Here is a 26564-nt window from a genome sequence, read left to right as displayed (position 1 = left end):
AGGCAGGGGATCGGGATTAGTTTTACATTAAATTCACTACAATGGTCAGTCAATATTTGTTCTTGAACGATTAAAAAGATAAGGCAGAAAAGATGACTGAGGGCATGACTGCTACTGGCCATCCTCTCCCTTGCCCCAGTTCAGCCTCAGGGGACATGTTTGGAACTCCGGCAGAGACTGAGTTTATGGAGAGAAATAAAGAATTAATTCCCTAATGACTTTAGACACAGACTTGGAGATTCATTCTTCCTTTTGACCCAAAGAACACAGCAAAGCACATTCACCCTGGGGTGGCTGGTGGGGGAGGAGCAAACAGCCAATCAGGCTCTCTAGGATGTCTCTAGCACCAGAGGCTGTCACTGGTGAGGCACCTGGGCATGAGTACATTTGTCCTTGCGCCTCCGAGAACCCCTTTCCCCTGACACCCAGATATGGTCCAGGGAGACTGGGAGGAGGGAGCTGAGTTCCTGTGAGCACATGAGTGAGAAGAGCCTTGTAGTTTTGGAATTAATATTATGAGGAAGGAAGAACTCCTGTACTCTTCAAGGTCCTTCTAGCCACAGTAAGACTCAAATTGACATGAGACAAATTAGCAGGAGAAAATCAAATTTAATACTAGCATATGTACAGGAAGGCCACATAAGGAAATTCCAAAGACAATCAGGCAAAATGAGATATACATGTCATTCTGAACTAAGGTGAAGAGGGCAAGGCTCTGGGTCTTCAAAGAGAAGGAATGCAATTTTCAGGAAGAATAAAAAAAAGAGTACATCAACGCTTGCTAGGCCACTCAGAGACAGTGGGACAAGGAGAAGACTTTGAACAAATAGGACCTCTCAGGTTCCTCCTTGTCTGCCATCCCTAGTTTATATTGTAATGTAGTTATCTATCATGATAGCTCTCTTCCTGAAACAGCTCCTCTGTCTAAATTCTTTTATGCAGTAGTGGAGGAAGGTAAAGAGCTTTTCCTGAATCTGTGGGGTTTTGGTTACTTTTTAACTCAAAATCATCTTCACGTCAAATGGCCTATCTTGGGGCAGCCTGTCCTTGACTCACATTGATAAGAACATCATTCTCTATCTAGAGGTAAATGAGAACTATATAAAGTGAAGCATCTCTTCACTTTATATAGGAATGAATGGAATGGCTAAAATGTTTGGTTCCCAAGGCATCCTTTGAGTTCTTTGTCTTCAGGTTTGTCTCTGACTTTTATATGCTTTCTCTGGCTTCTTTCCAGCCCAGGTGCCCAACTTGACTCATTGACTGACATCTCAGACATCGATCTTCCTGCTTCCTTTCCCTGTCTATGCGTGGCATTTGCATTCCTGGAGCGGCATCTCTGCAGAGAGAAAACTCGCAGTGGACTCCCTTGGGTCTAGCCTGGAAGCCACTTCACCATACTCCACTCAACCCATTCAGCACTGCCTCTGAGAGGAGTCAATGACACAGTAACATTTGTTAAGTGCTTGTAAGCAGTTGTTGGGTATTGCTAATTCAGAAAGACACAGGAGCTTGAATGTAATAGAGGTTAAGGGCAATTCATAACTTGCCTTGGAAGTTTCTTTAAGATGCCAAAGCATGTAAAAAATTGGAAATGGCACAAACATCTGTCACTAGGGACCAATGAAACCACTGTGATAAAAAGTATGGCATTCCTCAAAAAATTAAAAATAGAAAAACCATATGATCCAGTAATTTCAAAAAAATTAAAAATAGAAATACCATATGGTTCAGTAAATACTAGCTTTTTACCCAAACCAAAACACTAATTCAAAAAGACATATGCACCCCTCTGCTTATTATAGCTTTATCCACAATGGCCAAGATATGGAAGCCATCCATGTCCATCAATCAATGAATGGATAAAGATGTGGTGTGAATGTATATGCACACACACATGCATGCACACACACATGCAATGGAATATTACTCAGCCATAAAAAAGAATGAGATCTTGCCTTTTTCAGTAGTATGGATGGACCTAGAGGGTAGGCTAAATAAAATAAGTCAGGCAGAGAAAGATAAATACCATCTGCTTTCACTTATATGTGGAATCTAAAAGATAAAACAAATGAACGAACAAGCAAAAAACTCAAGTAGACCCATAAATACAGAGAACAAGCTGATGATGATGGCCAGAGGAGAAGAGTGTGGGGAGATGGGCAAAGTGGGAGAAGGGGAGTGGGAGGTACAGGCTTCAGTGACAACATGAATGAGTCACAAGAATGAAAGGCACAGCATAAGGAGTATGTCAATAGTACTATAATAGCATTGTATGGGGACAGCTGGGATCTATACTTGCGGTGAGCCTAGCACATCATATAAACTTGTTGAATCACACTATGTTGTACATCTAAGTAACATTATGTATCAACTACACTTCAATAAAAATTAATTAAACAGTATCACAACCCAGTTAAATCCTTTATGGTAATATGAGCTCACATTTAGAGGACTTACCATCTGTCTAGTGCTATTCTAACTGCTTTACAGTACTAACTTATTTAATCCCCATGACAATAATTTGAGATAGATCTGTATTGTTTTCATCTTTCTAATACACATAGGGTCACTGGGGCACAGATGTCACTAAACCCGGAGACCTAACCTTACTGCTCTCTTGCTTGTACCCACCCACCTTGTCTCACGTTTTTCCTTAAGCTCTTCTTTCCAGCTTATCTCTTAATTCAGGCAAAGGACCCTACAGGAGGTTCATCCCAAAAGGGCAACTGAAACTACCCCTCAGGCAATAACAACTGCCCAGAGGAAGAGCTCTCGTGGCCCAGACCACCCAAACCAGTTTGAGGTAACCCCCGCCATTTGCACCTGTGCAGATGGACCATGGAGTGACCTCTGGGATGACCAACAGTTACCTTTATCTCATTATTACCCTAGAATATCTGCCCAAGGAAGAGCACAAGCCTCATTTTTATAACATACAATGTTACCTTAAGGTGCACGCGCAGCCTATGCCTGCCTGTATATAGGAACCCATTCACCCTTGCCTGGGGAGTCATGGCTTCGGAAGTTATGCCCCATGATGTCCTTATTTGCTGCAAATAAAATTTCCTTATGTGACAACTCACCTGGTGTAGTTTCTATGACTCACCAAGAAGAGAACTCATGTTGGTTACACGGGATGGTTAAATGACTTACCCAAGGTCGTGCAGTTAGTAGTGGTGTAGCTGGGATTCATCTGACTCTAACACTTCCATGTTTAGTTTCTGCACTACACTGCCGGTCAACCCAAACAGTGGGATACAAAATACCCAAGAATTGACGATGGAGTATAAAATATTTACTTATACGTATTGATGTAGAAACAGGTTGCAAAAGAATAAGTATGATTCTAGTTTGGTACATATATAAGAAAAAAAGATCTGGACACACATACACTAGATAGACAATAGCATACCCCTGACCGTTGAGACTATGGAAGTCTCCAACTTGGCATACATTTCTGGATAATATTCACATCTGAACCAAACATACATTGCTTTAGAAACAAAATAAGACAAATAACACTTAAGAGAGAGTAGCGGTCACACTAACTTTAATTTTTTAAAAGGAAAAACTGATCAGTGAAATGATGTCAGCCAGCCTTGTTAGTTCATACCTCCAGACTTTGCACAACACGGGTCCCTTCTACCTTTATGTTGGCCTAGCTGACTTTGGGTTCTCTCCAAAGCCCAGATAGTGCCATTTTCTCCAGACACTACACTCTCACCTTTGTCTACCATTATCCATTGCACATACTTCTTTTGATTCGTTTATTCCATTGTATTGAAATTATTAGTTTAATGGTCTGCCTCCCACATTCCTCAGCCTGCTCTTTATAACAAAGTGCCTGGAGCAAGGAACTGTTCAATAAATACTTGTTTTCATTTCACTGGATTCCTTACTGAGAAAGTGACCTCATTAGCTAGTTCCTTTCCATTGACAAGACAGGCAACGCTGCTTATGGGGAGACCTCTATCTTCAGTTCTCAGGAAGCAGAGTTCAAAACATTGAGGGTGAAGATAAGTGTGACCTTCTGGGCAGGAACTCTAAAATGGGAAATGGCCCAAATGCACTTGAGACTCTCTGACACTCTTATTAAAAATGGCCTTGACAAACAGGAAACTGAGAAGGAATCAAAAGAATCCCCAAGGACCACTTAGAGAACTTGCTTGTAGATTTGTTGGTTAAAAAGTTAGAAAGAGATGAGATAAGAGTCTTGGGACCAAAGATAAAATCAAAGAGGGGTCTTATGCTAAGAATACATTTGAGAAAGCTGGAGTCTAAAATGAGCTATGTTTTGCAAACTTCGCTGAGCATGTCTAAGAGAATTTTCACTATTTCCCCAGCAAGAGGGAGGTAAAGGGACAGCCCCTGGGCTTGGGGCAGCTGGCCTGTGTCCCCAGTGACAGAGTGAGCAGGAGGGCTGGGCCACACTGCCGGGTTCTAGGGCTCAGGGGGTCAGACAGAGAGGCTGGCTGGCAGCTCACCACATCTAAGCACCTTGACATACGTTGCCGGGGCCATCCCATTTCTGAGTTCTGGACAAAGCCGACTCCTTGCCTTGTCTGAGCTGACAGACTACAGATACGATCTCCGTGGCCATGTCAGGCCCCTGAGAACCATGGACAGTATTTACCAGACGTGACACCACTTCCACCCATCACCCTCAGGGAGCAGCGTAGAAGCAATCTCATTCTGACTAAATTGCCTTTTTATTTTTAGTCTCTGGTTGCTACAGTGATTAGTGTGCCTAATTTCCATATCTTCCCAAAGCTGAAAAATACATTTCTAAAGCCTTGCCTTAATGTATGCATTAAAAAAAAAAAAAAAAGTAACTTTGCCTAAACCCTCAGGTTGGGGAAAAAAATCCTTCTCATTTAGAAGCACTAATGAGTGTTTTACACTGTAACAGGAGCAGGGAGGCACACAGGGATACTGGGATTGTCAACAGCCAGCCTGATCTGTAGCATCTGAGGTAACTCTTATGCTCGGTTCATATTAATTATATTGTGGTTTTTAAAGCTGCACAAAATAAGCCTTTTTACCACTTTCCGCTTCATAAAAAATAACCTGCTTTTTAAATTGAAGTCCAAAGAGTCATAAGTGACTTTATAAACACACACTAGCCTTGCATTCAGTGTGCTTGGGTGAATTGTCACCGTGCGTGTCCCAGTTCCATATATATTAATTTAAAATCTCCAGGCGTTAATAGAGAATAAAGATGAAATTAAATAGACTAAATTGCCTCAGACAAATTAGCATACGTTTACTTTTCCCTCATAAGCCGTGGGAAATGAAGACTAATGGACAACTAATTAATAATCAAGTCATCCTACAGCCATGATCGATGGCTTTAACTTTGAAAAAAAAAAGCACAAGAAGAATATTTTATAACCAAATGATGTTATCTCTTCATTTGATCACCTATGTTAATAGTCATGTGCATTTACTTCCATTTTTCTAAGCTCATCTAGGGCCAGTCTTAGAGATTTCAGTTAATATGCACATCGCAATGTCCAGGTTAGGTCTGCTTTAGTCTCCAGGGCAAAATAGGAGTTTGACAGCCTTGCACATGTAAATAAAATGTCACCTGCGGGATTTCTTTGCCTTTTCCACCTTGGTTATATATCCATGTTATAAATCATCAATTTATAGTTATTTCCTATAACACTGCCAGGGTATGAAGATAGAACCTCAGAAAGAAAACGAAAGCTCTCCAAGTGATTATTTATTGTGGTGCCTTCTGTACCCGGGGCTGAGGGGCTGGAGATGGGCATAGAGACGAGAGGGAGTTTCACACATTTGGAATTTCGTATGATGTGCCTGCATTATCTATTCGGATGTAGAAACTGATGTATTGGTTAAAACCATCGCATACCTCTGGGACTGAGAGCACACAGGGTTGGAAGCACGTTTACTCAGAACTAGGTTTAACCAACCAGTTCCATGTACGTGCTTAGAAACACTTCCCCTTCTGTCTTCAAGTTATTTCACCCGTTAGTCAGCTTCTCCCCCAACCGGAAATGGTTCTCCAGAAAATTACTCTTTCTGTCTTTTCGCATCTCTGGAGCATTTTATACAATTGGTAATTCATTGATGATTACTCACTCACTCACTCATTCAGTGGGGTTTTCACGCAGCATCCTCTCTGATTCAGGCATGATGAGGTGTCCAACAACAAATAAATTCTAATCCCTCTTACAGGGAGCTCAGTACGACAAAGGAAGGACACATAATACTGTGATAGATTATATAAAAGAGGTCTGTACAGAAATGTGAAATGTGATGGGAATTCCAAAGAGGTACCCAGCTCATCCCGGCTGGGAAAGGAGAGATGCCAGAAAACATAGGTGAGAGTTGGTCACACCTGCTGGGGGGGGCACATATTATATTGTCCATTAGTGTGTGTTGGTGCATTCGGGGAATTATAAATCCCACAAGAATTCCTTGAGCACACAGCATGGGGGACCTTGGCATGGGACCTTATAGTTAGTAAGGCTGAAGTGATACAGAGCCTAGACAGCGAAAGATTCGGGCGCCATGTTTTGACTTTAACCCAAAGGTAATTAGAGCCATATAGGAGTCTTTTTCCATATAGAGTTTTAAGGACGTTGTGATATTCAGGTGTGCATTGTAGACTAATCACTCTGACAACAGCACGGAGACTCTTAAAAAGACTGAGCTGAGAATCAGAAAGAGAGGGGGCCTGTTGCCAGGAACCAGGGGAAAAATGGCGAGGCCTTAACTAACACGGAGAGAAAGGGGTAGAGTTTTAAAATGGAACCAGCAGGACTCAGTGATGGTTTGGATTAGGAGTAAACAGTGAGGGAGTGGGAGGCTCTAGAGCAAAGCCCAGGCTTCTGGTATCCTCCCTAAAATCCCTTTCTCTATGGCCTCTCTGGGAGGCACCAGAGGGTAGGAATTAATAATAATATAGGCTTTGGAGTGTGAAAAATGTGTTTTCAAAAGTTGGTTATACTATACATTAGTATGCTTATTTGGGGGAATTTTTTTTTTTTTAAGATTTTTATTTATTTGTCAGAGAGAGAGAGAGTACCCAAGCAGGGAAAGGGGCAGAGGCAGAGGGAGAAGCAGGCTCCCCGCCAAGCAAGGGGCCCAATGTGGGACTCAATCCCAGGATCCTGAGCCGAAGGCAGACGCTTAACTGACTGAGCCACCCAGGTGTCCTGGGGGATACTTCCTAACCCTTTTAAGCTTTGGTTTTTTTGATATGCAAACAGGAAGTAAAAATATCACATGCTTCATAGCAGAGTATGTGTAATAAATGTTCAATGAACACTGTTTATTATTACTGTTACCATTTTAATTTATTTTGGCATAACAAGGCATTATTAAAGATGATTGTTTATTATACTTGTGAAGCATTGATGAATACAACTACTATAATTCAAAAACTTGCAAAAACTAACATGACTACTCACCAATTTAGAATTCTTTTTTTTTTTTTTTAAAGATTTTTAAAAGCTTATTTATTTGAGAGTGAGAGAGAGAGAGAGAGCAAGAGAGATCACGAGCAGGGACAAGGGTAGCGAGGGAAGCAGACTCCCTGCTGAGCAAGGGAGCCTGATGCAGGACTTAATCCCAGGACCCTAGGATCATGACCTGAGCTGAAGGCAGCCACTTCACCGAATGAGCCACCCAGGTACCTGAAACAATTTTGAATTCTTGAGAAGTTTTAACTAACACATTTTCTTCTTTCACTAAATTTCCCTTTAATAGGCTGAGGGAGGCATTTAGTATTATTACTTCATTGCTCTTGGAACTCAAAGATGGCATTCTCATTTTTTAAAAGAGTCCTTACTGCATCTAAATATTTGAAAATTTCTTGAGATATTATTAAGGTTTTGAAAACAAAGATATTGATTTTAAAAATTATCTTAAAGTTACAGGCAAATTGCAAGTTCAGGACACAGAATTTTTTTTTTTTTTTTACATCTTAGTATTTAGTGTGTATTTACTACAAGCAAGGACATTCTTCAACAAAACCACAATACAACCATCAACGGCAGGAAATTAACATTGATTGATTACCACAATCTACTCTTCAGTTCCACCAATTGTCCTAATTACATTCTCCATAGCAACAGGATCCAATTCAGAATCCTGCTTTGCATTCATTTGTCATTTCTCTTTAGTGTCTCCTTCGCTCTGGAAGTTTTCAGTCTTTGGTTGACTTTCATGCCATTGACACATTTGAAGATTACCAATTAATTATTTGTAGAATGCCCCTCAATTTACATGGATCTGATAAATGCATCTTTGGCAGGAGTATCACAGAAGTGATGCCACTTTCTTACTGCATCCAATCAAGTGACTCAGGATTTCATTTGTCCCATTACTGATGACATTTACTTGATTAGGATGCTGTCTGCCAGGCTTCTTGGCTGTGAAATGACTACTTTCACCTTTGTAGTTAATAAATATTTTGTGGGGAGGTACCATGAAACTAAGGAAACTAACCTCGTTCCTTTCAGTTTAAACTTTCAGTTTATTCGTGTGTTAATTTACATGAATTCAGTTTCCCTTGTTATTCAATGCATTATAATCAATTACTATGATTCATTTTGGTGCACAAAGTGTCTCAGATTTGGCCAGTGAGAGGCCCTACAACTTGGTTTTGCATCCTTAAACCATTTCCCCAACATTCTTTGCGTACTTTCTTGCTTCCTGGCTCAAAAAATCCTCCCTTTCAGCCTGTGCTATCCTGCCCAGCCTAAGATTCAGCCACTTCTTCAGGAGGCTGGTACCTTTTAGTGGAAAATGGACTTAGGATGGATTAAAAACCAAGACCTGGGGTCCTAGCTGCGGGGGCCAGGGAGTCATGGGTGGACAGCTGGGAATGTATTGAGATACACTCACATACACCCAGAGATATGTTTACCTCTGCACTTATATTGATATCTACCTACATATTGAAAGCCATGACTTTACATGGATGCTTATAATAATTTTAATTCAATACTATACTTATCCCATATTCTTCTGCTCCATATATATAATTCCCTTTCCTACCAGTAAGAAGTTCGCTTCAATTGTTGTTCCATTCCCCTGCATACAGCCATTCTCCTACTGCAGCCACCCTGACTTTCCATGCTCTGACTTCCCATCCAGGGTGCTTCCCCACAGGCATGCCCTCGTCATTCTGCCTAGGCTTGATAACTAATGTTGGGCCCCCTCTGCACCCCACACTGATTCTCTGGGCTGTACTACCCTTCTCTGCAGACACTTCCATAAGCCCATGTGGCCTTCAGCACTCCACTCTGGGCCACCACGTGTCCCTCACCCGACAGAAACATCCGCCCTGCTTTGTCCCATCTGAGAGCTTTGGAACTGAACAGTTCAGGAAGAGAAGGGAAGGAAAAGAGAAAGAGGCAGAAGGGAGGCTGAGAATTCTCATTAACACACTGTATTTCTTCCTATCTTTGTTATCGCAGAGTTCTTTGCTGACTTAGCTTTTTCCTCTACCCCTCTAGTGGAGGGATGTCCCAAGGTTCTGCCTTAGCAGGCAATGGAGAAATGCCCCAGAGCTCTGGCCAAGTTATCTGTATTGCTGCCTACTGGGTCTGAGCCCAAGGCAAGGTTCTACTTCTCTTTGTGCACCCAGCTCTTGATCTGAAATAATGGAAGTAATGATGGTACCTAGTTACAGTCCATCTTGCCAATTTTGGGTAGATATTTCCAAATGAATGAGCTCATGAGCTCAAATTCAAAATGTTAACTCATTTTTCCTTCCAAAACTTCTTTATCTTCCTGAAACTCCTATTTCTGTAAATACAGACATCCATTCTACAAGCATTTATCGAGTGCTAACTATGTAGTGAATGTGTTGGCTAAGGATCCAGATAGAAAAAGCAAGTTCTTTGCCCTCAGGTCGCTTACAGTCTAGCGAGGGGGAGTGTGATAAGTACTCTGATGGAGTTCAGTGGTTGCCCTTTTCTTTTCTAGGAAGAGCACCACATTCCAAGTGACTAAGGCTTTCTGGGAGGAGGAATCCGTGTTAATCTTGAAGGCCATATGAGAATTACCTCTACAGAAAAGAGGTAAAAGGCCTTTGAGGCAGAGTGGGGCCACTGTGCTGGAGATGTAACATAGCATAGCCTGTCTGAGACCACAGACTCGGGACCTGGTCAAGAGACGTGGGGAGGGATGAGGATAGACTGAAGGGCATCAGTGGTCAGGCCACAAAGAGGCAGAGGCAATGCTAATGTCCGTGTTCCCTGGTTCACACCATGCCCTCTGTCTCCAATGTCCTTCTTCTTCCCACTTGACTCATCCAAATTCATTCTTGGCTTTCACTTTGAAGTCTTTCTCATCTGATTCTGCAGCAACTTCTCCCTCCTCTGAACTTTTCTGTGATTACTATCCTAACAACAGATTTGATAAGATGATAATGATAATGTCATGTCTATAGAGTAATTATAATTTTCAAAAACCTTTTGCCTTTATCATAGACTTTGATCTGCATAACAGAATAAGTATCATTTCTTTCAGTGCCCCCTTGATTTATTAAAATAATCATTGCTTGTGATCAGCCTCTCTAACTGGATGGAGAGCCCCTTCTCTTCACAGCTTTGCCTCTGGCTTATTTGTATCTCTCACAATGCCCCACACAACGGCTCATGGAAAGTTGTGTTCAGTGTACACATTGACTTCATTTCGATGTGCTTTTTATTGAATTCATTAGCGCTGTGGTTCTGTGTGTTTGCAGCTAACATGGTATAGACTGTTTTGTACCTCCTCAGAAATGACTTACAAGTGAATAACCAAGAAATGGTAGTGGGGATATAGTATGTCAGAGTTCTGTTCTATGAACAGTCTAGTGCCTTCAACAGAGAGAGACAACACTATTTTTAAAGACTCTAGGGACCCTTTTGAGCTCATCTTTGGTGATATGGCTCCAACTGGCCTAGCATCCTATACATCGTTTGCTGGCTGGCTGACTGGGTAGTTACTAGCGTCCTGGTTGAACAAAATTAATAGGAACCGAGAGTTTAATCCTGATGAATCTAACTTACTGCTATGACTCCCCAAAAGGAGGGCTGGTGACTGCTGTTTTATTTCCTAGACGTTCCTCATCTGTAGTACCCTATCCCTCACTCACCCCCTAGGAATATTTTCCTGTGAGATTTCCAGCCCATTCTTAAAATCCAAACCACTGAAGAACTAGTTTCACAACCTACATATCTTCTCTCCTTCTAGTCTGTAATGCACTGAATTATTGAACGGCTTGCACTGAGGCCTGTGCTTTGTGAACTGGAACAAGACAGTGAACTTTGACAATTGAGTTCAGTCATTGGCATAGAAGATTTATTGAGGATCTTTCCAAAGAAGGGCTCCTGATGTAGTTGAGAGCCCTGAAATCTAATCTCAAAAAGAGGGGGACTAGGGATAAAAACTACTGGGGTGGAAGTCTGAGATCTGTAAGGAGAATGAAAGCAGGTAGATAAGGAAAAAGCCAAGGACAGTTGAAATGCAGTAGGACTCAAAGCAGCCTGTCTTCAGAAACAAATGCAAACATTGGAAGAAGCATAAGGTATTGGGAAGGTATGTCTAAGTTTTGAAATCAATCAGGTCTGGGTCAAATCTCAACTCGATCACTTGTTAGTTGGGTGACAGAAAGCAAGTCACTCACTCTCCCAAGCCACAATCCCTGTTACCGATGACAGGTGGTAGAGACGTGCTGGTGAAGGCCTGGCCATGGCTTACCCAAATAGACAAACCCATGAATAAAACCCTGATTTGCAGCTTCTGCGAAACCAGGCAGGCTCACTCAGAAGCTGTAAAACCTACCAACAGCAAGGATGGTTGCTGGATGCACGCCACCCCTAGAGGGGTGTTTTGGAAATGTCGGTCATCCATCAATACACCGGCCCTGAGCGGCCTTGGAACCACACAAAGAAAGGTTCGAACAGTAAGTAACAACAACAAAGAACGTCATTCAGTCAGGAAGTCTGCCCTCTCCCTAAGGCTCTCTCCTGGCTGACGGCGGCCCATCGGTCATATTTTTCAAGCTGCTTTCCTCAGAGGAAACGTGGAGGCTCTTCCTGTCCCAGGTCTTAGCATCTTTGTGGCAAAAGCTTCCACTTCCCGTTCTCTGCCCAGACTTTGTATATTGCCCATGGATTGAAGCCTCAGTAGCCCTTCGTCCTTTATTTCTTCCAGTGGCCACATGCTCATCACCCCACCTGGTCATGGGGTGCCCAGCACAGCCCTGAAGTCACCGTTGACCCACACGAAGTTGGTTTTCTCCGTCATGGTTGTGATGGGCATGGTTTCTCTCTCATCAAAGAGAACAACAGACGAGATTGTGCTGCCCCCTGCTTTGATCCCTGAAGGGTGTCCCATCACTCTTACCCTGACACTTGCTCTCCTCACTATGGGACACAGGCCCTGTGTGATCTGCCCCTTCCTAAACTTTAGAATGTGATCACCCACACTCTCCACTTTCTTTTGCTTCATCACATTGGCCTTCTTGCTGCAACTCAAAACTTCCAGTCTATTCCTATCTTCGAGCCTTTGTGTTTCCGGCCCCCACTGCCTGGTCTGTGACCACCTAAGATCCTGCCCCGAGCAGCTCCTGTCTGTCAGGTCTCAGCCCGAGTCACCTGTCCATGAGGTGTCAGAGACCGTCCAGTCTGAAGAGCCCTGGAAGTCACCATATGATCACTTTGTTTCCTCATGATTTTTGTTCTTGGTCACTGTGTGAAATTACCTTGTATGATGGGCAGACTTATGTCTCCCAAAATTCACATTCAAGTCCTAGCCTCTGTTTCCCAGGAGGCAACTGTATTGGGAGACAGGGCTTTTAGAGAGATAATTAGGTAACTTTTCCATTTATGCATTCTGTGTACACATCCCTAAAAGCTCCAAAAATAGAGTACATATATGAATCAATATTTATTGCAGAAGATAGAGGATGTTAACTTTCTCCAAATTACAATACCCTTGAAACTTTTGTTTTGTTTTTGTTGGAAAAATGAAACTAATATAAAAATTTCATCAATGGTGAAAAAGAGGTGATTAAGGTAAAATGGAGCCTTTAGGGGGAGCCCCAATCCAATATGACTGCCATCCTTAAAAGAAGGGATTAGGACACAGACAGATGCACAGAGGAGTGACTGTGTGACGGCACAGTGAGAAGGCTAGCTAAGAAGACAGGCTGTAGGAGAAATTAACCCTGCTGACCCCTTGATCTTGGACTTTCAGCCTCCAGAACTGGGGAAAATAGATTGCTGGTGTTCAAGTAACCCAGCAACCTAACACTCTGCACTTCTTTGTTTTATGTTTTCTTTCTCTTTCTAGATTGTCCCGTGAAAGAAGGAACCGTATCTGTACTCTCTACCCTTCCGTCCTCAGTGCCATAACCATTCCTGGCATCTGGTGGGCCCTCTATAAATATTTTTAAGTGATCGAATGATGCAGTCAGGAACTCAAGCCTTTGTTGTTCAAGTTATCTTTGGCCATACAAATATTTTCAACATTCATTAAGTGAAAAAACAACCCAGACTCTTGGGTAAAGAACTGCTTCAAACCTTAGTCACGAGGGCGCCTGGGTGGCTCAGTGGGTTAAAGACTCTGCCGTCAGCTCAGGTCATGATCTCAGGGTCCTGGGATCCAGCCCCGTATGGGGCTCTCTGCTCAGCAGGGAGCCTGCTTCCTTCCCCCGCTCTCTGCCTGCCTCTCTGCCTACTTGTGATCTCGCTCTCTGTCAAATAAATAAATAAAATCTTAAAAACAAAACCAAAAACACTTAGTCACGAGCACCAGAGCTTAGAGCTTTCACGATTCTGTTCCGTGAGTGCTCCGGCAGTTCAGCTCCTTCTCCTCAGTTCTTCTCTGTTTCTAGACACTTCTCCAGCCTCAGGCCTCCGTCCTCCTGCCCGGACGTGCTTTATCCCTGGGTCGGGGAGGCTGGTACCACAGGCGGCTTCTCTAACTTGAGCACGGCCACCATGCCTCTCAGCTGCTGTGCTGAGAGAAGCTGCGCCCCCAACCCCCCAACACACACAACAGCAATACCAAGTTCAGAGCCAGAGACCAAGTGCTTTCTCACGCTCATCTTGCTTCCTCAACAGAGGGCAGGTTAACTGCTAAGAGCTCGCATCTTACCAACGCTCTCTGAAGTGGGTTCATTTGTTTCTCCCACAGACATTTGCTGTGTGCCATTCTGTGCCAGGCTCCAGGTGGGAATGCAGGAATGCCAGCCTGATGTGGGCTCCTCTGTTTTCTTCCCACCAGGTCTCTGCTCTATCCCGTGAGGGACTGACCCCTACCACCTACATCTTCTGTGGTTCCCACCGACAACTTTCTGAGTTCAGCCAATGGGGGCGAAGGCATGAGAAAGCAGGGAGAAAGGTGTCAGCGTCTTTGCTCCCCAGCCCACAGCACTGCCTCTCCTCCAAGATGCTCTCTCTCGTTGGCATCTGGTCCCAGCCCAGGGTGCTCACGGCTCCCCATGCTTGCTGGCCTCTGGGTGCTTTACCTTCCCTAATCTTGCCCACTCCTCTGACAGCAGTCTTTTTCTTGAAGTTTCTCCAAAGGAATCATCTGACGATGACTTTCTGTTTCCTGCCTAGATAGATAGTCTGTATCCTGACAGATACAGACTTTATATAATTTTTTAACTTCAGTGTTTAGGAATGATAGAAACTTTGTTTCCTCGTGCTACAGAGGCTTTGGGGAGGATCAAGGGTATGGCCCTCAGGCTCCGGTCACCACGGTCATTGGTTCTGAGGGATCACCTTGCATGCTGGTAGATCCAGGTGTCCGACCCCCATGGCTGGCTGTCATGCCGTCTGTCACTCTTGTCGGTACTGCGGCTGCTACTCCTGGTGAGGCAAGTGCAGGGTTGGAGGAAACAGAATTGGGGGCAGAAATACCATGTGCCGAAGCTGGATGTGGCAGCCCCAGGAGTCAGGGGCCCGGAGATGCTGAGCCATGATATGGCTAATTGCGAGATGATACTTTGCTTACAGAACTAGAAGAGTTCATGGCTTCCCAAAGTGGCATAGTAGCCTGTAGCCTATCTTTCTCTGCCTTGGAGGAATTTTGGTAGTTTCTTAGGCTAACTCATGCTTGCAATCAGATTGTGGTTGGGGGTGGCTATAATATTTGTAAGATTTTTAATAGGGCATCTGCTTTATTTTCCATAATACTGGTGGGGGGGCTAGTGGGGTATCTGGTTGAATGTCAGTGCTATTTTTATGGCTCTGGAGATATTAGATGACATAAGCTTAGAGCGGAAGAGTGGCCGGGGAAGACAGTGTTACACAGGAAATGCAGAGAAAGAGGGAAAGAAGCCCTAACAAAGGAGGGCATGGGCTCAGAGAACATATCAGTCAAGCTCCTTTGAGCTGTGCATACGCTGACAGGGATGCATCTGGGTGTGCTGTGCTCTGGGTGGTTTGTCCTAAGAGCTTCTTGTCATGATTTGGAAAAATCAGTGCAGTCTGATTATGTGAACTCTTATCTCTATAAATAATATTCAATATTTTTCCAGAAAGAAGCACTATATATAAACATAACATTAAAGTTTTTATATCTTAATTTCCAAAGAGATAGTGCAACCTATTATATATATAATATATATATAATATATATTATATAATTATAATATATATTATATTATATATAATATTTTATATTATATTTATTTATATATAATATATATTATATATAAATAAATATAATATAAAATATTATATATAATATAATATATATTATAATTATATATTTATATATATTTATAATTTATAATTTATAATTATATATTTATATATATAAATAAATATAATATAATATATATAAATAAATAATATATATATAAATAAATATATATATAATAAATATAATATTATTATATATTATATTATAATATATATTAATATTATATTTATTATATATATATAAATATCACACACAAATGTGTTAACTATGTTAAATTAATATTTATTAAGTGGAGCATATGGTGTCAGATGGTGAACTGAAGCTCAGCAAGAGACCACAAGAGAACTCGAAATAGGTTTATTATTCACATGGCTTGCCTCGAAGGACCACAAGGGTTGGTGACGGCAGGGTGAAGACTGGGACAGGGCTTGGGACACATTCCTTCATTAGGGTCTGTGAGTAGAACGCTTTGGGCTTCCTGGGCTAAGGCTGGATGGGTCAAGGCAAAAGAGTGGGGTTTTGGTAAATCCCATGGCAGTCTTACTAGGGGCAACATAAGGCCTTCAAGGCACTGGAAGGGGAGACTGTTGATCACAGGGGCTACTGGGAAGGTCCTATCAGGGACCTGCATTTGCTTGTGAGTCTCAGGACTGCTCTGCAGGGTGTGCACCTGTTTGAGGGGCTAGGGTCAGTTTAGGGTCCCTGCAGGGCACCTTGCAAACAAAATGGATACTGGGGCAGCAATACTATGGAATAGCTTAGCTAAATTCCTGACAAGATAGAGATATATATGTTGTATGTTATATATATGTAGCCATATATATATTTGACATATATATATATGACATATAAATATAATACTACCTTTTCAGTAATCATAATGATAACTGGGATTTAAGGAAAGTTTGCAAGAAACTAGGGATGATGTGTGTCCTGAAATAAATCCTGTCCAGGATAATGAGACATATTACCCACAGCAGCCGAAGAGCGCTTAGAGAAAATGTCATTGACACTTGACTCTTAATACTTATCTTTATTATGAAAAGTGTTTCCAAAGTAAAATGATCCTCATAATGATTGCTTCCAGAGATCAAGAATGAATAATTATATTTTCATATAAAAATCAGCAAAACACAGTAACAATACATAAAATAATTCTAATTGGCTAACAGTACATCATTCCATTTCTGACAGAGATGCTCAAGCACTGAATTGTCTTAAGAAAACAAGTTACGCTTTTGTCACCTATCCTATTTCTCACTGCAAATTGAAAAAAAAAATCAAATCCCCAACGAACCCTCTCCCCCTTGCTTGGCCACAAATGGCTATGGAGGTAACTGATTCTATGGGCACACCTAGAGCTGATGAGAATCATAGGCTTAGAGGCTTTACGAAACTTTTGGAGATCAAACTTGGAGGGGGTATTCCATCTTCAATGAGTCTCTAAGTTAAACTCCCAGAATTGCCACAGAACTGTTGCTATTATAGAGCTCATTTATCTTTGGCAACTAATCTTTAAAAGCCTCTAATTTTTTAAGGGCGGTTTTATGACAGTTTAGAAAAATTACTGTAGATCCAAGAGAAAAAAAAATGATCTAAGATCTAATTTTTCATTTAACATAGAAATCATACCAACAGCTGTTGTCCCTGGTTTCCAGGCCATGCAACATATAGCAAAACAGGGAACCAAGCTTTCATGGGCCTCTGGAGGAAAACAAGATTACATGGGCCCAATACTTTTTAAGAAAAATGGAATCAGTCAGAGAAAAGAAGTGTGGTCAACCACTGATCCAAAGTCTGTTGGGAAGTTGATGGCAGATAAGTGACAATATTTTGGTTTCTTCTTATCAAGAGTTCCAGGAGGCTGAGAGGAATGTGGGTGGATGAGATGAACAGATAGATCTTGGGCTAACCGACCCCTCCCACCAGTTCCTGGCAATCTTGAGAAGACCTAGTCTTGTGAAGATGCCAAACGACAGGCCATCTGGCTGCAGAGACTTTTATTTCTTTGAGCTGATGGGGTCCTAGCTTGTGGCCCTTTGCTAAGCCATTCCTTTCAAAGGCTTCGAGGCTGAACTTCAGTTACAAAGACCTGGAAAAAGTTCAGGTTCTTCTTTCCGTGTCTGCGGAGCTTACTAACTGTTCCTTATATATAATGCTTTATGTCCTCTAATCAAGTTTTCTCCATGAAAACCAGCATCAGCGATGTTCCCCCTGAATATATATGAGAGACATTAAAACTGCACAGAGTGGACAAATGGATAGGCCTCCCCAGCGTCTACTGGGGGGTCCCTTAGAGGAAGGGAAGGGACCGTATACATAAAGGTGGACCACAGGGTCCTTCTCTGGCCTGCTTCCATCAACAACTACTGTGGCCACAGTGAACCAGTACCAATTACTATCTGTGGCATTATGCATGACTTCAAAGACTGTTAGGATTACTGAGGGTATTCCTTTCATGAACAACATGCTGGAGAGCAAGTGTAATAACCAGAGCTAACTGCATTTTCTCGTCCCACATGAGTTACCTAAAAACTGACGCGGCTTGTCATCACTTTCTCATCAGGCTGAGTTTGACCTAATTTGGTTTTTTCTTAATTGAATGTCCTAAAGATTTCAGGGATACTATTTATCTACAAAGCAGAATCAGCCAAAGACAAAGAAAAAAAAATAAGTAAGCTAATTAGTATCTTAAGACCTCAACTATCACAGGAAATGTAAACATTTAACCTCTTGTTTCCAAAGGATTTCTTGAAGCCTCTCTGGACATTAACGACATCATCACATACACAAACAAACAGAATCTCTTAACACCTTTGGAATTATTCTGTACGCTTCAAATTAAGAAAAAACACGCAAATATTCAGGCAACTTTGGCATTAACATTCTGAGAAAGGGACAAAAATAACTATTGATACAAAGTCATGAACAGAATGGGAACAATGATGGGGGTCCATAAAGTTTTCTCAGAAGAGCTCTTTTGCAAAGACTCAGGTGAACTGAAATCTCCTTTTTTACATCAGCCCAAATAATGATGAGGTTCAAACACATGAAGTGGGAGATCCAGGCCCTTCCTGCCTCATGTGAAAGCATGTAGTTCACTCAAACCCAACCTCTACCAAATACTCAGAATGGAAAGTTGGCAATAGAATGGGACATTTTGAGGCTCACCCACCATTTTGGCTAAACATGGTCTGATTTTATCTCACTAAAGAGTGATTTCTCTCACCCAACTTCTTGCTTTCATTGGGGAGTCTACCTTTCTTCCTAGCCCATCATTCTCTGATACCTGTTTCATTATCTGATGGTACCTCAGGACACCATCTGTCTAGCAGCCTGGCAGGAGTTGGATGATAACAAAACCTTGGGGTGAAACAGCACCCATATGCATTTTCCCCAACATTCAGCTTAATCATCCAAAATACTGACAGTTATTCAATTCTCCACATGTGTACCACTAAATTTGGAAATGTGAACTACATTTGGCTTACATGCTGACCTTAGGCCCTCTGTGATCTTAGCCTGAGGCAAGAGAAAGGATCCTATCAACTCTCATCTGGGTGAGTGGCATGAACAGGAAGTTGAGAGGGAGGTGGGAAGTTTCTCTTATATACAGTGGATAGTTTTTATGAAAAGAATATGGATAAGGATGAGTCAGTGCTCTTTTGGTTTTACGTTTTTGGAGAAACATAAATGTACATACATAGATCACACACTGTCCTATCATTTATTGACCCACGGCCAAATTCTACTTGTTTTCTACTTTTTTTCTCCACTAAGAGATCTAGAAAAGCTATATAGCATTAGAGAATAAAATATTACTTTTTCTAGACTCCTTCCTACACACCCCTTGGTATCCTGGAAGGGTTTGAATATGACCAGGGGGAAGGAGCTATCAACACGGGCTAAGGTAATTAATGGGAAACAACACTGTCAGTAACCTACAGCTGCATATACAAAACACACTTCCAAAGCTATGGCCTGGCACAAGTAGAAGATAAGATATCTCACATATTTTTCTCTCTCAGTCTTATCATGCCACCATGATAAGGGGGAGGAGTAGACAGAAATATATTATTTTGCATCTTCACAGGTCTACAAACACCACTTTGATTAATCAAAAAGAACGCTTTGCCCTAAAATGCAAAATGAAATAAAAATCTATAGATACATAGGGGACTGTGTTAAGTGAATGTCACTGGTCACTGAAGCTCTGAGTGTTCTCAGTCCTCCTTCCAAGGGACTTTTGGGAAAAATAAAAAATTGCTTAGATTTGCCTTTGCTAAGGACAGACTCGGTTTACGTCTTTCCATGCAACTCCCCCAAACCATTAATTTACGAGCCAATCTTTTGAAATTATTCTTCTGTGGTAGAGTATTAGATGACCCGAATTTGAACACATGGTGGTTCTCTGGTTTATTTCTCCCTTTTGAAGACTTGCCCCAGACACTACAGCAAGGTACAATTCACTTTTCTTCCCCATAGTTTAGTTGATAAGAAAGGAAACTTGCACCGTCCCAACATTTTTCAGCTGTAATATGCTGTTTCATTTTATATATCTGTATTTCAGCAGATGTTCAGATGACTAACAAGAAATTTTGATGTTTTATGACTGGTCTCAAACCATCCACAAATTACACTCCTAAACATACCCCTGTTTTGTGAAATAAAATAACAAGGTTTTACGAGAAGAATTAGTTGCATCGTTTTCTCAATAAACAAGCAGACATACGTCTAAGGCTCTTCAATTATCATTATGGGCCTTATCAGAAACAGACTATTTCATATGTAGGTAGGGAAAGATTTAATATTACGGTGTGAGGTTTTTTTCTGTTTGGGGGCATTATCTTAACTATTAATGTACAGGTTGCAAATTGTGGGCACAAAGATTTATTTCCATTTTTTCAAAAGTTTGAATCGAATGTGAATGGCTGTAAGCAGGACATGCACTCCTTAGTATTTCTGATGCTGCGGTCTTTACTATCCCCTAACTCACACATTTATGCTACTTACTACATTATGGGGTTAGACTCTTGTATTGTTTATGAAATAAGTGTTTGTAATACCTTTTTATTCCCCCTTACTAAAAGTTGGAAGGGAAGAGATAAAATCTTTGGTTTATGTGAATGGTTTTCTTATTTATACATAAATAACACTGCTGTGTCAGAAGACTATAGCAACTTATTTTCAGCAGTCTTTCTCATTGCTGATATTGCCATAGTCCAGTAGAATTTTAATTATTTTTTTGGAAATAGCTCTATTTGAATAAAAACTCCTGGAAACCGAACAAGTCTTCAAAGAAACAAACCAGAGTGCTTCAGGTGCAACACTGCTCAGTTTTTAGCAAAAGGAGAGTCAGTCTGGGTCATATTTAAGGAGAAAAGACAAACAGTAAAATTGTCCTTCTCCCATTGGCTTTATTTTGCTCAGAAAAATCCAGACACCAAGATCAAATACTAGATAGTGCAATTCCTCGAATGCTGGCTGCAAGAAAGCGCTTTGGGCTACGGCTGACCTTTGCCAGCTGTTCAAAGTCTTCTTTGCTGCGCCAAAATATACTTAGCTTCTTTTTTTTTTCATGACACGACAGGAGATTGTGGCAATTATAGGGGTAGTGCTGAAATCTGGTTGAAATCAGCTTTCTCTTTCTGTTATTCTCAGAGCATGGGACAAATTCCCAGTAGTAAGAGCAATTTCATTGTCTCTAACTATGACCTTAAGCAAAGGTCCTCCTTCAGAGCCAGAGCACTGACCTCATAAGAGGGAATAAAAACAACAACAACAAAAACACACAAACACACACAAACCTCTGTAACCTACAAAATTCATCTCCAGCTGGCTACCGTACTCACTGGGGATATCCTGGCTGTGTGCACAAGAAATGATGTCTATTCCATAGCAATTTAATACAAAACAATTTTTTAAAGTTCTCAAAAAACCATAGTCTTTAATTTGAGCTGTGCGAATCGACCATGAAGAGTGGCAATTAAAAAGCCTAGCTCATCCTGCTTAAACTTTACACAGGGAAAATGGTCACTGAGGCTATATAGGCAATTTCAAAACCGGCACAGTAACACAAAGAAAGCAAACCTATTCGGAGCAGTACGAGAATCTTGCACTGGGTTTTGCGTGCTTTAAGTGACAAGGTAAGCTGAGACTCCTATCAAACTGAGTTACAGCAATAGAAAGGGGTAGAAGCACATGGAGCATCTCCCTCACTGTCATGAACCCAGAGAGTAAAAGGGGTGAGGAAACCCTCTTTTGTCCACAGATTTACAAACAAAAAAGAAATATAAATAATATTCTAAGACAGTACAAATGCAAATACTGTTCCCTTGTGTCAATTACATACAGCATGCCTACGTATAGAGAATGGTAATTCTTCTTCATTCACAGACAGGACATATGGCAGTGCACTATTCAAAATGCTTTGATAATCCTAATTTTTTTTTTCTGGTGCTGAGATATAATGAAAGGAACTGCATTTGCAACTTATTAAATACTTCCAGGAACAAACAGTTCACTTTGTTTGGGACTTGTAGTTTTGAGGAACTAATCATCCACGGAGCAAGACCCAGTCAGGAGGTACCCGTTGGTACCGCTGGTCCCATTGGTGGTGGTCGCCGTGTGAGGGTTCTTCCCTGGAGGTTCGGAGTCTTCCTCATCTGAGCTGGATTCGATATCACTTCGGTCGTCCTTGGACACCTGTGGAATACAAGAAGGTGAGTGTAACCAGCTCCTAAGGAATCATCAATGTATGGCATGGTCAGAAGAGTACACGCAATCATCCATGAAGGGAAACAGATGCAAACGTTAAAAATCTAAGAGGATAGGAACATTGCCATAAGTTAGTTCTCCTGCAGGGGAGATACGCAATTTGGGTGAGGAAGTCCGTTATTGAGGAATGGAATGTAGGTGGGTTTAGGCATTACAGGGGGGCCTAGGCATTAAGGTATCTTTGCACAATGAGAATGTACTAGATCCTGAAACCCACACTGACTGGTAAAGTAACATATTATAAAATTGGAATGGTATTATAGGAATTTGGTACAAATGGATCAATTTACTCTCACACGTCACATTCCCCACGAGAATCCTGTAAAGGATTCGCTGCACTAATGGAGGGATACACTAGCTCAGATAATTTAAAGCATCATTCTTATTTGGCTTTGTAATATATTATTTTATGACTTAATTTGTTCTTCTCTTCTGTCTGCTAAAATTAAGTAGAAATTTTGTTTTATATACTATGTAACAACTCATGGCAGCAGGAGGCATTTTGGCAACCTGCTGGGTCAGGTCTAGTTTAAAATATTTCCCAAAGAAAATCTATTGACCAGGTCATCACAATTGGGCTTCCATCATTCTAGAGTTCTTCAATCCTCTACCCAGTCTCATTATGTAATGAGGATGGCAAGCTCAGGCACCAGCATATGGGCTACCATAAAGGACAAAGTCACAGTCTAGCAAGGAAGTAATTTAGGAAGAGATTAAGAAAACACTCAACTGCTTTTAAAATTAAAATAGTTTGAACCTCCTACTCCATCCGTCTAAATTATGGTAAGCGTTTTTACCCAACATGCCTGAGGGCCTCTGAGTAACCGAGCCCTATTCACTTGTTTTTCGAGTCGGGTGGCAAAAGGGACCTGGAGGCCTGGCGGCCTGGCTTCATCAAAGCTTCTCCAAATCTAGCTGCCTGTCTTTCTCTAAGAAGTGCGCTGGCAGTCTCCTGGGAGGTGTATCCGAATGAACTGGGGGCTTTTTCACATCACATCCTCCCTCTGTCCCCCCATGCCGCCCACTGGAGAAACCACTGTGGCTTCAGGACAACATCATCTCTGTCAGGTGGGTGGGGGAGAGGCCGTGTGAGAGCTCAGAACTGCTGCTCCTTTCTCACCAGAAACAACCAAATAAAAACGGTACAGATGGACTGCATTCCAATGCCCCTCCGATGAGACTGAATGCACACGGACCATCTCCAAGACTATTTAGATACTGAAAGACCAAAAGGACTGAATTGTTTAGGGTACTTGAACTTAACAAACATGGGTCACAAAGACAGCATGAGAGTAAAGTCCCACGACACTGAGACATCCATTAATCATAAATTAAGCTGGTAATAGGAAAGAAAACTCCAGTTTCAGAGAGTGATCAATTTACATCTGCATGCTTGTGTTAGATGATTTTTAATTGTATTTGGGGGAAAAAAAAGATGCTTATGTCACTTTCAAGGAAAGGAATAATTTAGAAGGTCTCAAAGTAACCCATAGAAAAACAGAATTCTTAACCCATGGCCAAGATGAATCTAACTGTCCTAGGTGAACAGCAAGGGCAGATATTCTGCAGCCTGGCATCTGCAATGAGATTAATAATCGTCTCTTGGTAAGACCGTGTCTGCTGGAAAGAGCAATGCAATAAGGATACAAGTAATCGGATCTACCTGTCCTTGGTTACTGTTACCATGAGGACAGCACTGTGCATGTTGATGTAATTTGTATCCAGAGGAGGAAAAGGAGTGTTTAACAGAAATACACATGCTCATTTTTTAATTGTGTTATGTTAGTCACCATACAATACACCATTAATTATTGATACAGTGTTCCAAGATTCATTGTTTACGTAGAACACCCGGTGCTTACAAGTGCTCATTTTAAAGAAAAAGAGGTCACAGAGGAAAAAATGAACTTTCGTCTCTGAACATTTAATTGATCAAAATATTTTGGATTTATATAAGAGCTGATACTGAGAATTGGCTGCGCAGTACTAGATTTCCCAAGTCCCATGGAAGGGGCCAGCTCTGTTTACCTCACCGAGGACAAGGTGGTCAGGGCAGACCGGGTCAAGAGCTGGCGCTCAGGCCTCCATTCTGGCCCATGGTGATCCTCTTCCCAACTTAGTTTTGTTTCTTCTACTTCACTTTTGTCTATTTCTGGGTTTTTTTTAGCAAACATGTTACACACTGATGAAAAAAATTCCTCTCCTTCTGTTGGATGGTGCAAAATTTAGCAGAATGCAAGCTCTTGCAAAAGGGCACTACTCACTGAGCTGTTTCTAGTATCCCTTGCACCTGGTGGGAGCCACAGTTCAGTGAAAGCTGCGGGTCAGTGCCAACTTATTAGCTAGAACAAGACACGTGGAAACAAAAGCATTTTCTCTGAGTGCCCTCCAACAGGCTAAAGTGGCACCCAGAACAAGGGGGGGAGAGAGAGAGGTATGAGGAACTTACATGTAAAGGGTTCCACTTCCCAGCCTTCCAGGGTGGCAGAAGGAAGAGAATAAACAATGAAAGTAAGAAAATGTCACAGAGAACATTCTGGAAAAGTCACTGCTCCCAAGAAACGTTATTTGAATCAGCCTCACGAGTCCATATTTAAACAGAGAGATTTAACTAAGTTTTATTGGAAAAATCATAAATGGGCATACTGCATCATAAAAGGAAAGAAGTTATTAAATTTCTGTTCAGCACAAGTTTAATCAGAGAAGGACCATGGGAGACAGAGGGAAAGAAAGAACACAACAAATAACATATCATTTAGTCTAAAATTAAAAATGCAGATCAGTGGGAATCATCAGCAAACCAATGCTAAAAACTTAAAAAAATTAACTAAGTAGAAGAAAAACAAAATTTTGGTTTGTGTTTCCAAGAGGTTATGCTAAATTATGAAGAAAAAATATAAGATTTCATAAAGTTCAAAATGATAGTGTTCTTGTTGATTAAGAACAAGCAAAAATCATAATTTTCTGGGATGTATCAGAAATAGTAAGTTTCATCTTACCTTGCCTTTTGAAATAGCTTTGCAAGCTATTTTTACGATTAAGTAAGACCAGAAGCAGTTCAAGCCTTGTATTAGCAACAGCAGTAGATTAAAAACCCACCAGGAAGGGTAAGGTCCAACGATCTCCCAGCTTTCAAACAATGTGGTATTTAACACCCTAAGGAAAAAGAGAAAGGAATCATGGAACACAACTTTTCAGTCTGCCTTCCAAGGAGCGTCAGTTGCTGTCCAGAAGCACAAGGCCAGCAATACCCACTAATGAGACCCGCCCTGCAAGGATGGTCTGAAGTCGGACCAGGTACTTAGAAGAGTCATTGCTGGAATGATGTCCCTGGTGTCATAACACCCATTTAAGCTCTAGCTTGAGCCACGTGCTTCTGCTCTTCCTTCGCCTGCTGTCGTTTCCTCCGTTAATTTCCGTCCCATTTTTTTGGTTGTGACGCTCTCTCTTACTACTTGTTAAAAGGTCTATTTTGTTTTCGAAGTTGCTTTTGGTCTTTAAGTAAGCGTGAGGAATACCATTCGATAACATTACAGTGTAAGGGGGAAAAAGGTTAATTAATTCCAGAGACACTCGTTAATAAGTCTAAACTCTATGCGTAGCACAGCAGTGGTCAGAATGCACTTAAGACCCAATCCCTGTCCTCAAGTGGTTTACAGTCCAGTTGGGGAGACTCTATAATGTACTTGATTTTATAAGCTTTCCTCTGGGAAAGAATTGACAATTGAAAGATATCATTTTGAAATGATGCTTTGAGATGAGTATTGGAATGATTTTTTTAAAAAGATTTTATTTTGGGGGCACCGGTTGGCTCAGTCAGTTAAGCGTCTGCCTTTGGCTCATGGCACCATCCCAGGGTCCTGGCATCGAGCCCCCTCTTTGGGCTCCCTGCTCAACAGGCAGCATGCTTCTCCCTCTCCTTCTGCCTGCCATTCTGCCTACTTGTGTGCTCTCTCTCATAGATTAAATATTTTTCTTATTTATTTATTTATTTATTTATCTGTCAGAGAGAGTGAGCTTGTGCAAGCACAAGCAGAGGGGGCAGCAGGCAGAGGGAGAAGCAGGCTCCCCACTGAGCAAGGAGCCTGATGTGGGACTCA

At 41.5% G+C, this 26564-nt stretch overlaps 1 protein-coding gene across 2 annotated transcripts in view; it reads right to left on the bottom strand.

Annotated features, from left to right (window-relative positions):
- Window positions 1-16700: 16700 nt before the first annotated feature.
- The window catches only part of CERS6 (ceramide synthase 6), a 325099-nt gene continuing 315235 nt past the window's right edge, over window positions 16701-26564 (bottom strand). Inside the window, exons 9-11 of one of the 2 annotated variants that reach the window (XM_047722076.1) lie at window positions 25464-25620; window positions 24914-24937; window positions 16701-22392 (exon numbers count right to left, since the gene is read on the bottom strand). In XM_047722076.1, the coding sequence (XP_047578032.1) occupies window positions 22240-22392; window positions 24914-24937; window positions 25464-25620 (334 nt within the window). In that variant the 3' untranslated portion in view covers window positions 16701-22239. The remainder of the gene's footprint in view (window positions 22393-24913; window positions 24938-25463; window positions 25621-26564) is intronic. The other variant, XM_047722077.1, reaches the window with a different exon arrangement.

Source organism: Lutra lutra, chromosome 3 (assembly GCF_902655055.1).
Source record: "Lutra lutra chromosome 3, mLutLut1.2, whole genome shotgun sequence".
In the NCBI taxonomy this organism is placed as follows: Eukaryota; Metazoa; Chordata; class Mammalia; order Carnivora; family Mustelidae; genus Lutra; species Lutra lutra.
This window is presented reverse-complemented; position numbering and strand designations above follow the sequence as displayed.